The sequence below is a fragment of the Cupressus sempervirens genome, unplaced genomic scaffold (assembly GCF_028749045.1).
Source record: "Cupressus sempervirens isolate cs-2001-9-10 unplaced genomic scaffold, ASM2874904v1 CseChr00c100012_05, whole genome shotgun sequence".
Taxonomy (NCBI): Eukaryota; Viridiplantae; Streptophyta; class Pinopsida; order Cupressales; family Cupressaceae; genus Cupressus; species Cupressus sempervirens.
The window spans coordinates 1034166-1046918 of NW_028322204.1; the positions used below are offsets into that span (position 1 = coordinate 1034166).

The window sequence follows — 12753 nt, forward strand, 5'->3', positions numbered from 1 at the left end:
TCTATTAAGAACATTTCTAGCATTGTAAAGGCGGTTCTTAGTGGAGTTAGAGAGGTGGTGTTATGTGAAAGATTTCTTTCTACAGAATCATACTATAGTAAGCCTATAGGGCATTTATCATTGATAATAATATTTTCCTTTTCCTGTGTGTTCATTTTGGTATTTGGTTGTGTCTCCACTAAAATTGTTGGTGTGTTTTTGCCTTGATTTTTGGGCATGACACAAAAATATGTTTATTAATTGCATTATTATTCAGAGCCTGCTTAAGATGCTCAAGTCAATTCAATCTTACGGATAGATGGGCTATTGGCAAAGTACTCTCCGAGTTGCAAAAACTGGCAGAGTGTTCTGACCTGGCGAGTTTTTATGACTTTTATTGGTGCCAAAGACTTTGCATATTTTTTGGCAAGAACTTGTTGAGTACTTGCTAAGTTTTTGTTAAAAACTCGGCCGTAGTTTAATAACAGTAGCTAAAGGCAAAAAATGACCCAAATCAATTTCATTTCTCGTTTCTTCACTTGTATTTTGTTGAGAGGGGAAAAGTCTTCCAAACACTTGCAAATTGATTTCGATCGATTTGAAGCTGACTTGAGATGGGTTTGAAACACGTGCAGTGGGTTTGAAGTGGAGATTTTAAAGAGGGTGACATCAATGATGAAGAGGCGGGCTGTAGAGGAAGGCATGGTTTTGGTTTAACGCTGGATACTATTGAATTAAATGACTAGTCACTACTAGTGCCAAGAGACTCTATAGGAGGAACTATATCTAGAATTGACGATAAGCCACAACCTAAGTTGGACATACCGAGCAAGAAGGCAATCATGGCTAGTGTAGACTTCTACGATTAGATCCTCTAGGTCTACCTCTCCCTTAATTTTTATTAGAACTGCGAAGAGGAAGATGTCATTGGAATGATGTATTTAGTTTTAATTTTACATAACTTATTTACTATCTTGCTTCCAGCCACTTCCTCAAGAGAACATGATTTATTGACTCATTGGATGTATCTTCTCATTGAATTTTTCAAAAAAAATACATTTCTAATTAAATTTAGGCAATTTTTAAGTTGAGTTTTTTCTGAAAGCCGGTTGAGTTATCCTTGAATTTGTTTTTCGGACCTTGGCGAGTTTTCCAACTATGGTCCTTAGAATGACAAGGTGTTTGAGATTCAATCTTCTAAAATTCCTAAGATGCGAAGGCGAACTTGTGGATTCCCAAGATTTTATTTCAAGTGAGATCATGCTGGTGATGCCATATACATCATCATGGATTGCTGACAAATCTTCACCCAAAAATACTCCACAAGCTTACTTATTCATGGCTTCGAAATTGATGGCCCTGCTGCTTAGGAGAAACAAATCTCTGCTCTGGTAAAGCATGTCAATATCTACATTTCAGACCAATTGTTCTTTGGAGAGTCCACCACAAGAACTTTAATGTGCGCATTTCCAGATCTGTACACTATTTAACTTCTCCCATTTCCATTTCCATTAACCACTTGAAACTGAACTGTTTCATCGTCTATTTCAATTGTAATGGGTGAACATTTCTTTTTATGTTCATGGACTCTCTATCGGTACTGCCACTGTATAAACCTTTCGGAGTAATAAATAATCCTTGGGTTATAGTAAAATCTGAACAATCATCTCAATGATGAATATGGATGAACAATCATATAAACTGAACTAAAAGGTCACTTTGTTGACCAATTTGTATACTATTTTCAGTCAATAAATCCAATCTTTTAGGGATACAGTTTCTTCATTTTAACCTTTTCTATCTTAGTCCATTCCTAACCTAACACTTCGGTTATGTTTTGTAAATCCTTTTGTAGATAGCTTTCATTAGCATGTGAACACAAATGTACTTAGATAGAAGAGTATTGATTCCTCTAACAAGAAATCAATTGCTACTACCATATACTAGACAATGTGGGAATAAGATATCACTTTTCAAAACTAAAGAGTCTTCACAAGAATTAGGAATAGAAAACACAAGTTATACAGACAGATTGGATGACAAAATATGTGATAAGTAATACATGAGTTTTATTCAATGCAAATGTGGCAGCTCATACAGCAAATATTCGACTGAAGGACAATAAAAAGATTACATGTCTATATTATAGTAAATTTAGCTCGTAGCACAAAAATCACAATGGTGTGTTGTGTTACAAAGTTAATTCTTTTGTTATGAAATGGTACAAAAATGTAATCCATAAAATACAAATTTGAAAATACACTCACGTAGTCCAAAAACTACTAAGAGCTTTAAACACCTAAATTCCAGCACCACCATAAAGTGAATCCTCTGCCACAAGTTTGCAAAATCCTTTGGTTGCATCTGCAGTTAGAGAATTATTCCTATAGTGCATTAGTCTCAATGAAATAGATTCATGTTTTGAATTTTTCTATCCCCACTTACAAATCTTGTATCCATATAAATCACATTGTTTGACGAGACTTAAAAGTTTTTAAATATACCATGTTTCATTGTAAGAGATGGATTTTGTTCATCCAAGAAACCTATCACTTTTGCCGGAGTACCTGCAACCATACTGCAACCAGAACAATGTGCCAGTTAAAAGGCAAGATGACTTCCATTTCTGAATGCATATTTAGGCAAAATACAAAAATTCCCAAAAATCATATTTTAGAGATCCATTCTAAAACCTTGCAGCCTAAATAAGAAAACCAATAGTGGCAAATGCAATTAGAAGAAAATATCATCAAATAGGACAGGAAAGTTTTCCTACAAGATAAACCATTTGCCTTTTGTAAGGAGGGTCAAAATGCATTCTTAAGATCTCAAAAATTTAAAGGAATACCCCAATGAGTTTCAAACTTCTGAGTCACATCATCTAGTAAGTCATAAGAGACAATTATAATCTTGATGTGAATTAGGGCAAAGGACCCAGTAGTTGGGCAGTGTTCAATACTTGTGAGCATCAGACATTAAAGGAGCATTTCTTTTTTGACTTGAAGGCTCTTAGTTGAGATTCAAAGCTAAATGGTCCCTTTCATTGCTAATATTTAAATTAAATGTACCACAATAAAAAGAGCAGCACAATATATGATACCACGTGGATGAAAACAAAAAACAAGAGTCAATGCACAAGTTATGATCTAACATAAATTTATTTGTATTTTATGATAACTTAGCAAACATGGTGATATGGCACATCTTTACCCAAACCTTCACTTGCCAAGTATAAAAAGTGAATCATTTGAATCACCACATATTAACTTAATTATTTGAGAGGTAGAAAGTTAGCCCTAACAAATTCTGCGTCCTTGGCTCTAATTTATTTTTTCTAATGCCAAATATAACCATTCAACAAGAAAGTGAAAATTTGTTTCAAGTTCAATATAAGACAAATAAATACCACCTTCAATACAGAATATAACCAGTTGTGAAAAGGGGCATTGATCTTTCATTGGTTCAAATTAATAAGATGAAGGCCTTATTGTCTTCACATATTAGAAACATCACAACAAAAAGCAAAAAGGAAAACCACTATGTAAGCAAATGATTTATAAACAAGAGGGATGAAACTATTGCCTATGAGGGGGGACGTCCTTTAGGACCAGAGATCCAGCAGCCACCATAGCGCCATTGCCAACAGTTATATTTCCTAAAATTGTGGCACCAGCTCCAATAAGAACTCCACTTCCAATTTTGGGATGTCGATCACCAACTTCCTTTCCTGTTCCTCCCAAAGTTACACCCTAAAAATTATTGCAGATAACAAAGTTACAGAAAATCACGATATTTAAATAAATTTTGAGAGAAAACTGATCAACTAAAGGAATTGACTTAACAAAATTATTCTGCACATTCTTCCCACATAGGACCAGGCATATCCAGAGCTTCAACAAGTTTGTCTATAAAAGATCACTACTATTATCTTTAGTTATATTGCATCAAGTTACTCTGACTATATGTGCTGTTCTAGATTATTTAAGAAACGGAAGGAACCATTCTTGATAAAGAAGAGTTCATAACATGCCTTGAGGCCCATATAATCTTCAATTATCTACTCTAATTACAACCTAAATGCAAGATTAGATTCATCTATAGAATGTATAGAATCTCTCTCGGAGAAGGGTTTATTACCAAAGTTGGCATGCAAAGTACGAATGGAATTTGATAACAATCAAGTTAACAAACTAGTAGATTACTGATAGGAAGTTTTAAGAAAAAACAAGAGCATCATTGAGTCTTGACCACCAAGGAAGAGAGTACGATAATATTGAAAGTAATCGTGAGAAATATGGTAAAGTCCTATATGAAGATCAAAAAAGAATGAACCTTTTAATCTTTAACCAGTAGCAAATAAATAGCTATTTTAATTTTAAATAAAGAATCATAGATGAGACAAACAAAATGAAGTGCCAAAGTTCCTGAGTTGGGAGGAAATGGAGCCTAAGACATCAAGGGATGCTAAGAGATATGAAACCAAAATGTAATTCTATAATAAAATATTATACAAACTGTATATAGTTGAAAGTAAATCAAGCATTTTTCAGACACCTGTGACATGAAATGAATATTTGCTCAGGATGCTTTAAGTTAGAAGGCTTGACATCCACAAAAAGGAGAACGGAAAATTACCATTCTACCTGAAAAAATGTGCATTCACTTGAAGACTACATAAAAAAAAAAATGACTTCCATTATAACTAGTGGAAGGCACTACTAAAACAAATGAATAATAATCGAGATAGAAAACACCTGATATGAAATTGAATTCTTGACTCACTTGAAGTCTCTCACAATTCAGTAACTCTCTGCCGATGCATTTAAATAAGTTGAAATTTTGAGCCAGTAAAGTTCACTGCTCAACCGCTTGATCAATATTCTGACAGTCTCAAACAATAAGGAAATTCATGGAGCCCATACCACAATTTGCCTACTTCGTATGTTTGCACAATAATCATATTCTACCTAAATTTGATTTTGTTGTCCCAAGCTCATAGTTTAATGTCTCCTTTTTAAGGATAATTGGTCTATGAACAATTAGTTTGTTTACAAGTTTTCCCTTAGTCTAATTGGTGGGCAAAGGAGACTATGAAATTCTTGGAGAATGCCAACTTATTTAGAATGGAATTTCGACAATGGAAATGACTTCAAGAGGCAGAGGAGTCCAATGGTTCTTTATGGATGCAGTTTCAACATTCTGGGAGTGTTTTACAGTTCTTGGAGATTTCCAATCCTTGGAAGATCTAACATTTTCAAAAACCTTGGGATGTGTGGACAAAAATAACTAAATAAAAAAATTGGAAAAAGCATTGAAAAGGGCAAAAAGAGTTTTATCATTTTTACAAAAAGCAGTAAAAATGCCATAAAGGAGGTTGAAATTGAGAAGAAGGGTTTGATTGGATATTGTATTTGTTTTTCTCTGAACTTGAGTTCTCATATTTCTTGAGGGCAGAAACCCTCTTGGAATACAATTTCGTGGACTGAAGCTCTCCTAACTGGATTGAGTGATTTTGTCCAAAGATATTGTGTTTTAAAGAAAAAAACCCTAATAAACCATTGAAGCATTTTTATTATCAGTTGTGTTTTAATGTACAATTTTTATGTTTTCTGACAAATTTGGTGCGCAAGTTATTTTGCATACTTTGAGAGTTTCCTTTTGCAGGACATCTCCTACCTTGCTGGCCAGACCTTCCCTAGAGGGGTGTACAGCTGCTAGAAACATATTTTGACTGGGAAAACAATTTTTAACTCGATGTTATATTTTTTTGACAATGATTTATGGGAGCTGTACACTTTGGAATTTACTGCACCAAGTTCATTTTCAGACCTACATATGACTAAAAACAGGACATCTCATTCCTTGCTAGCTGTACCTTCCTCCAGGGTTGTACTGATGATATATTTTTCTGCCAGCCTAATCCACTTTCTATCAGCTATTTGGTGGTTTGCTAATGATTTATGGGAGCCGTACAGTTTGGAACTTACTGTACCAAGTTCATTTTCAGACCTATATATGACTAAAAACAGGATATCTCATTCCTTGCTGGCTGTACCTTCCTTAGAGGGTTATACTGCTGCTAGAAACATATTTTGACTCAAAAAACAATTTTTAACTTGATGTTATATATTTTTGCCAGCCTAGGTTTGCAGGTTGTATGCTTCTATCAGGTATTTGGTGGATTGATAATGATTTGTGAGAGCCATACACTTTGGAACTTACTGTATCAAATTCATTTTTTAGACCTATATGACCAAAAATCATATTAGCTTGATATTATTGGTGAATATTGATGTCTGGGTGAATTTTAATGACATTTGTATCTGCTGAATCAGCAATCATAACACTCAATTTCAGACCTGTAACTAATCTGATTTTAATCACAATACGATTTTCAATTACTTTTCTAGCATTTAGGTATATTTTGTGGATACTTGGAAATGTTTTCAGTTGGAGACCAATTGTGATGTGTTCAATGCATCAAGTGGCTACTGTTGTAAGGACGGCATTTCTTGTGAATTGTCAAAAGTGCATCAGTCTAGTTTTGCAACAGTAGTGATCTGAGCAGCAGAACAGAGAGATATCAGATCTACAACACTCTCTTATGTCATCTTCCTGAGCTAATTGATAATTTCAAGTCTTCATTTGGTGGGAAATGACTTTATAATGAGCTTCATAATTATAGAAACATGTTGTACTGACAAAAACAGCAACACAACTTACAGTTATAGTCCAGTTTTGATCTGAAATTGATTATCAAATTGTTAGGACATCTTCTACATGTTTCTTGGGTGTGCATGATGAAGTTTGATGTGCCTTTCCAATAGTTTGCAAGTGGGTGCTTTAGTATGCTTCCTTTCAGAGTGTTCTATGCATTACCACAGTGTTTCAGTTCTATTCTGTTAAAATACAGCAGCAACAAGATGATATCAGACCTCCAACATTACACTTCATCCTTTCAAGGTATTTTGTTGTTGTTTAATTGACAGGCTGATTATTTTATGTTATTATTATCAACAAGGTTTGCACTTTGCACCCTTTACCAAGCTATTAACTCAGAAACCTGTTGAAACATGGGTTGGTCTCACGGAGTGCAGGCTCTGATGTTTGAGACCAACCTTCAGAGAGAGCTGGTTCCCTCCAGTACTTCACCTAATCTACAGAAATCTGGGAAAAGTGACGAAAGTGCTTACACTAAAACTCAAAACTCTAAATAGGTGATGCACCACATACTTCTTAGGCTTGTTATCACTATTTCTTGCACACAAATAATCAAGTACTCAACTATTTTTCTACACAATTTACTTTTTTAGCATACTTTCTGCATCAATGTTTCATAAGGACTGTGTTCTCATAATTTTGTGAAGGATATGTAGTTTCTCACAAGAGTGAACTGTTTGTATTCATAACACAACTTTAACCTGCAAAGTGCACGTGTTTTCTATTTTAAGGTGCTGGGATTCGACAATATTTCAAGGACTTATGAAAATCACAAGAAATGACCATCTACAATCATAATACACAAGAAAAACAGAAAGATGAGAAGTTAGATTCACTGTTTCATTGATATGAAAGGCGCTGCAACAGAAGTACATAGTCTGAAAATGCTTGAAAAAAAAAAAAAAATGCTACTTCAGTCACAAAAATGACTGGTTGAGAGTGACAAAGTGTTGGCTAAAGATTTTATACGTCACTAACTACGACTTACAAAATTGTGACTTTAGGCAACATTTCATGAAATTTCTCTCTCCTCTCAGTAACAGGGGAGGCTGCCTTCTTACCATAGGTGGCTTTAATAGGAACTTAACTAAAAGTACAAAAAGGATGGTTCTCTTGATCAATTCCTCTTTTTTCAGGAATGATTTGCCTACAACTCTAACTTTCCAACTTAACAAAAAGTGTCTTATTGCTACGATAATACTAGTGATCCTGGAATTGACATAAGAACAACACCAAGGGCAGGAGTTTACTTTTTATATTTTGTGAAACAAAAACAGGAACCCAAAGTCTCTTGCACTTGTCTTGAATGAAGATTCAAACAGAATAACTAGTAAGGCACAAAGTCTCTTACTAGATACCCTCAAATTCAATAACAACACTTACAATTGAAGCCCAAAGTCTTCAACTCTAAGTGATTACAGCCACTGCTATCTATTACAATTTGCCCTCTGGCAGCACAAAGTCTTCAAAAGTTCAAACTGGCTTTGAATGCAATAGGCAGCGCAAAGTCTGCATGATTGAATTCAAGTCCCTCTTGATCAAAGCTCCAAAACTCACAATCAATATCCAGAAAATGTCGTCACATAACACCTTGAATCAACACAAAGTTTGAAAACAAGTTGCCTCTTTTTATTGATAGCAATTTAGATTTACATCCAAGCACAAAGTCTTAGAGTGCACAATACAAATTGGCAGAATTTTCTTACCTTGCCAAAAGATGATTATTTACAATGAGCTCTCTACTTTATATAGGAAAATAGGAGAGAGAGGTAGAGGGAAATGGGGAAATCCTCAACCACCTTGACTTATTCTCTAACAAACTTCTAAATAACTAATTTGACTTATTCAAAGTTTGCATGCCTAATGCAGTTGCAACTTGACTACATGAGTTGATTGTACAAGGACATGTTACGTGTACTTACAACATAATTGCTCTTTGACATGTAATCCTCCTCCTGCTATTCTACTTAAAGCATATGAAAATCTGATTTGAAGTGTTCACATGGTATCAACCAGCTCTCCAAACTTCTGCAGGGACTTGCGTACAACTGCAACATCTAGTTCACCATTGTGTTGCGAGATTATTGTAACCTTCCTGAGTATTAGAAATCTCCATTTGATTTTGCAGATTTTTCAATGAATACTTCCAGCTTGCAATTGTATCTAGCACACTGATGTTTAAGTCTTTCACTTCAAGCTGTAAGCAGATGACCTCTGTGAACTCTGTGAGAACATCTTCTTGATTCTTGAATTCGTTATCTTCAGTGATGATTTTGCATGATAGCCCTCTAAATGCCTCTTTGATCATGCTTTCTTGGTTAGTTATCCTGGCTATTGTTGCCTTTGCATCTTTTACAAATCTTTGTAGAACTTTCTCTTTGTTGGTCATCACATGTGCATAATCATGGTACATTTCAACAAACGTGATAACTTCATGTTACATCCCAATTTTTGACCTAGCTTGAAATATAGACGTTGAAGTTCACATGAAGTCAATTGGTAGTTTAATTTGATATAATCTGGCAAAATGGTAAGATAGTTAGTCATTATGATTTCAAGTGAAGATGATATGTTAGTTATTCGTTAATCGCAAATTCATGGAATTAAGACGAAAGGTTAACTAATATGATTATTTATGATTTATAATTTAATTACACAGAAATTCCTTGCAGGGAGCTTGTTGAAGGGGTGGAAGCATTATCAGAAAAGAATTAGGCAAGGCATCACCATCATTGGACAGACAGGTAGAGGACGAAGCGATTTGTAACAGGACTCATCTCTAGAACTGCATGAGCTGTTAATAATTAATTAAATTTAACTAATTAAGTTTAAATATAAACATATTCTTAAAAGAATTTAAATTACCTTTTGTCGTATTATTTTAATAATAGTTTATACATGTGCATTTGTATATTAAAATATTTTGGCATCTTTATATGTTAATAAATTAATAGAATGATGTTTTAAAAAATACTTATAAGATTTTTAATAAATTTTCGAATTATAATAATATTAATAAAACCTTTTCACTTTTGTTCCAACGTTTTCATATTTCCAATTGATGGAAAATTCAAATCGCGTGGAGTCTTGTAACGGCAAAAGATGTAAAGCCGATCAAATCTTTTATATTGCCTTTGTCGTTTTCGAATGGAGGCAACCATATTCCCGTCTGCTCTTGCTTTCCGCCATAGTCTCAGAGTTCAGTCTTCATTAATCCGAGTTTGACAAATCCTTGAAGGTATTCTGCCGTGAGTTATTCAGTCAACCTTTCTGCCCCAAACAACCATCACCTGCAGCACCATTCTAAATAGCCACGATACCAAATATCTGAACATACGTGAATCAATCCAGCACATCTCTGAGCGACGAAAATACTGTAGATATTAGAAGAATTTACCAGTCTAGGTGCACAGTAATCAGAGCCAAGTAAGGGTGTAATAAAATCGAATTCACTTCCTTTCACTCACGTTTTGCATCTTTTTCTCATTTTGAGTCAAGTTGATACAATTTGCATAGATTGGAGTCTTGTTGTTTCTTTTTTTGTGCTCAGAAAAAAATAGAATAATGCCAACAGAGCTTGATTACTTTACCATTTATTAGAAAGATGATCTTTTGATAGAAGCAAATTAAAGAAGTAGTGAACTTATGATTCCATCTTAAACATTGTCAGATTGTTACCAAATTCCATCACTTAATTCAATTATACCTTTCAATAAGGATTATGTTTTTAACAAACCTTGTCATTAATCTGTAGTTTGTATCATGAAATGCTCTGTTCTCGAACAAGTAAAAGCAGTAATAATGATCATGCAGAATCATAATCTTATGAATAAGATGCAACGAGTTCAGGCACCGAGGAATCACCGATCTAAAGATCTGTTAATGGTTAGTGAATGCAATGAGTTGTTCTTTTCTAATTTGCAAGTTGGATATAATATGAGTTCATCTGCTGTATCTGTGTGTATTGAGAATTTTTTTTTCAAGGATATAGATATTGAAAATTGGTTGAAGATATAAGCGTAGGAGACAAGTAAGAATGTTGCCGAATTTAGAATGGCCAATCGTGTTTTTCTCTCTAATGCAACTGTTGAATCAAGAATGTTCAATGTGTCTCTTTTTCATTAATACAATTGCAGACTGAATCGAGATGGTCAATAAAAGAATTCTTGTTCTTGGAAAACTGTCTTAAACCATAAATGTTTCTTTATTCATAAGAGAGTATTAAACATGTATAAAAGATATGGTTATTCAGTTCAGAATGTATTACAAACATATCATACCCTGCAAGAGTGAATTTATTAATATTAAACAAGCACCTGGAAATCACGAGCTTGGAGGCCTGATGAGGTTAAGGGGGCATGAGGAAAAACTCATCAACAATAAGAACCAGTAATATCAGTTATGACATTTTAATATATATCATTTAATATGAATTAATAATAGCTCATGCATATTCCTGTTATGATGATCTCCTGCTGCCAAGTCGTATGGCGTGTTATATATAATGATGCCCAGTGAATGGTAAGATGTTCCCTGTCAATTCTAGGTAGGGAGGGCCTTTCTCATTAGAGATCATGTGGGGATATATATATTGTGGTCCGAGGTTGGGTGGTAAAGCCCCTGGCAATGTTTCACCTCTCTCAAGATATGCGTCAAACAAAGATAAGCCATGAAATCGATTGTTTATCGGAAACAGGTATTATCATTTTTGTTTATGAGAAGGTAAGATTAAATTGAGGTATTTCATTGTTATCATCATTTTACTTCATATAAATGAATATTGAATATAAGTAATTATCTAATCTTGAGAAATTGTCACAGATAAGCAATCGAAAGGAAAAGAAATTTGAAACCCTAATTGATTGCGTAACAATTGGAACCTTAATTGATATGGTGGTATTGGATGCCCTAACTGAATCCGTGGTATCGAAAACCTTACTTGAATCCGTGGTTGTGAAAGCCCTAAATTAAATCCGTCATCGCGGAAACCCTAGATAAAATCCGTTGTCGCAGAAGCCCTAAATTGAATCCGTGGTCGCAAAAGCCCTAAGTGGTAAAGCAGTACCAGAAGCCCTAAATAAACCGATAGTAATTGATGCCCTAATTGGTAAGATGATATGTGATGCCCTAATTTAAGTTATATTGGTATTTAGTGGTATTCATCAAATGATTTTTTTTGAGTTAGCAGTCGATTTGAGAAATTGCTATAGTATATTTGTGGACTAACCCGGGTGGTTGCAGAAGCATACTTAGATGAATTTCAGTTTCAGTTTTTCCGAGATATGTGATTTTAATTTTTGAAGTAATTTCATTAAAAGGTATTTCAAGTATTTAGTTAAGAAATTTTGTTTAACTGACTTTAACGGTAATCTTCTTCACATGAACATGAATGATGTAATTGCCTTCTTATGAAATCGAAGTTAAAACTGTATTCTATGCTTACGATATATGTTAAATTTAGACCCGAGAAAACCGGTTGTTACACTTCATAGTCATACAAGACGTCCAAATCAATCTCCATCATGTTGTTCCAAGCACCACGATTCTGTCTAGCAACTCAAGTTGATGATTGAGTGACTTGAGAATGTCATTCAATCCAGCAGTAGTCTCTTTCCCTTTTGCTGGTGTAACTTCTCTTGACATTGCCGAACAGTGTGCCTATGCAACTATCACATGTAAGTTCCACAATGTATGAACATCGTCATATGAAAGGTCCATAGCAAATTTGGGTGTGTAAGAACACAGATTCGTGCAAGCTATGTATAGGGAAAGGACATGGAATGGTTAGAGATGGCAAATGAGCAAATGAGTCAAACTTAGAATGACTGAAAAATGACTAGAATAGCCAAAAACAGGTTTTTTTTTAGTGGATTGCATATGTGGACAGTGAGCTTTAAAATGTGCAAATGAGGAGTAAAGTGTAATGAAATGGAAACATAGAATGTTTTAATAGGCATAAGTCATGCTATGTATCCGGCAAGCATGTGGGAAATTATTTTTCAACCATAGGGCAGCCATATGAAGGTTCAAGGAATGCATATTGGTGGAACTTGC

The 12753-nt window shown here is 34.4% G+C and overlaps 1 protein-coding gene across 1 annotated transcript in view; it reads right to left on the reverse strand.

Annotated features, from left to right (window-relative positions):
- Window positions 1-2028: 2028 nt before the first annotated feature.
- LOC149527900 (serine acetyltransferase 2-like) overlaps window positions 2029-12753 on the reverse strand; it is a 99795-nt gene continuing 89070 nt past the window's right edge. The window contains exons 7-9 of the mRNA XM_089812037.1: window positions 3562-3728; window positions 2484-2557; window positions 2029-2343 (exon numbers count right to left, since the gene is read on the reverse strand). Of these exons, the coding sequence (XP_089668163.1) occupies window positions 2279-2343; window positions 2484-2557; window positions 3562-3728 (306 nt within the window). The 3' untranslated portion in view covers window positions 2029-2278. The remainder of the gene's footprint in view (window positions 2344-2483; window positions 2558-3561; window positions 3729-12753) is intronic.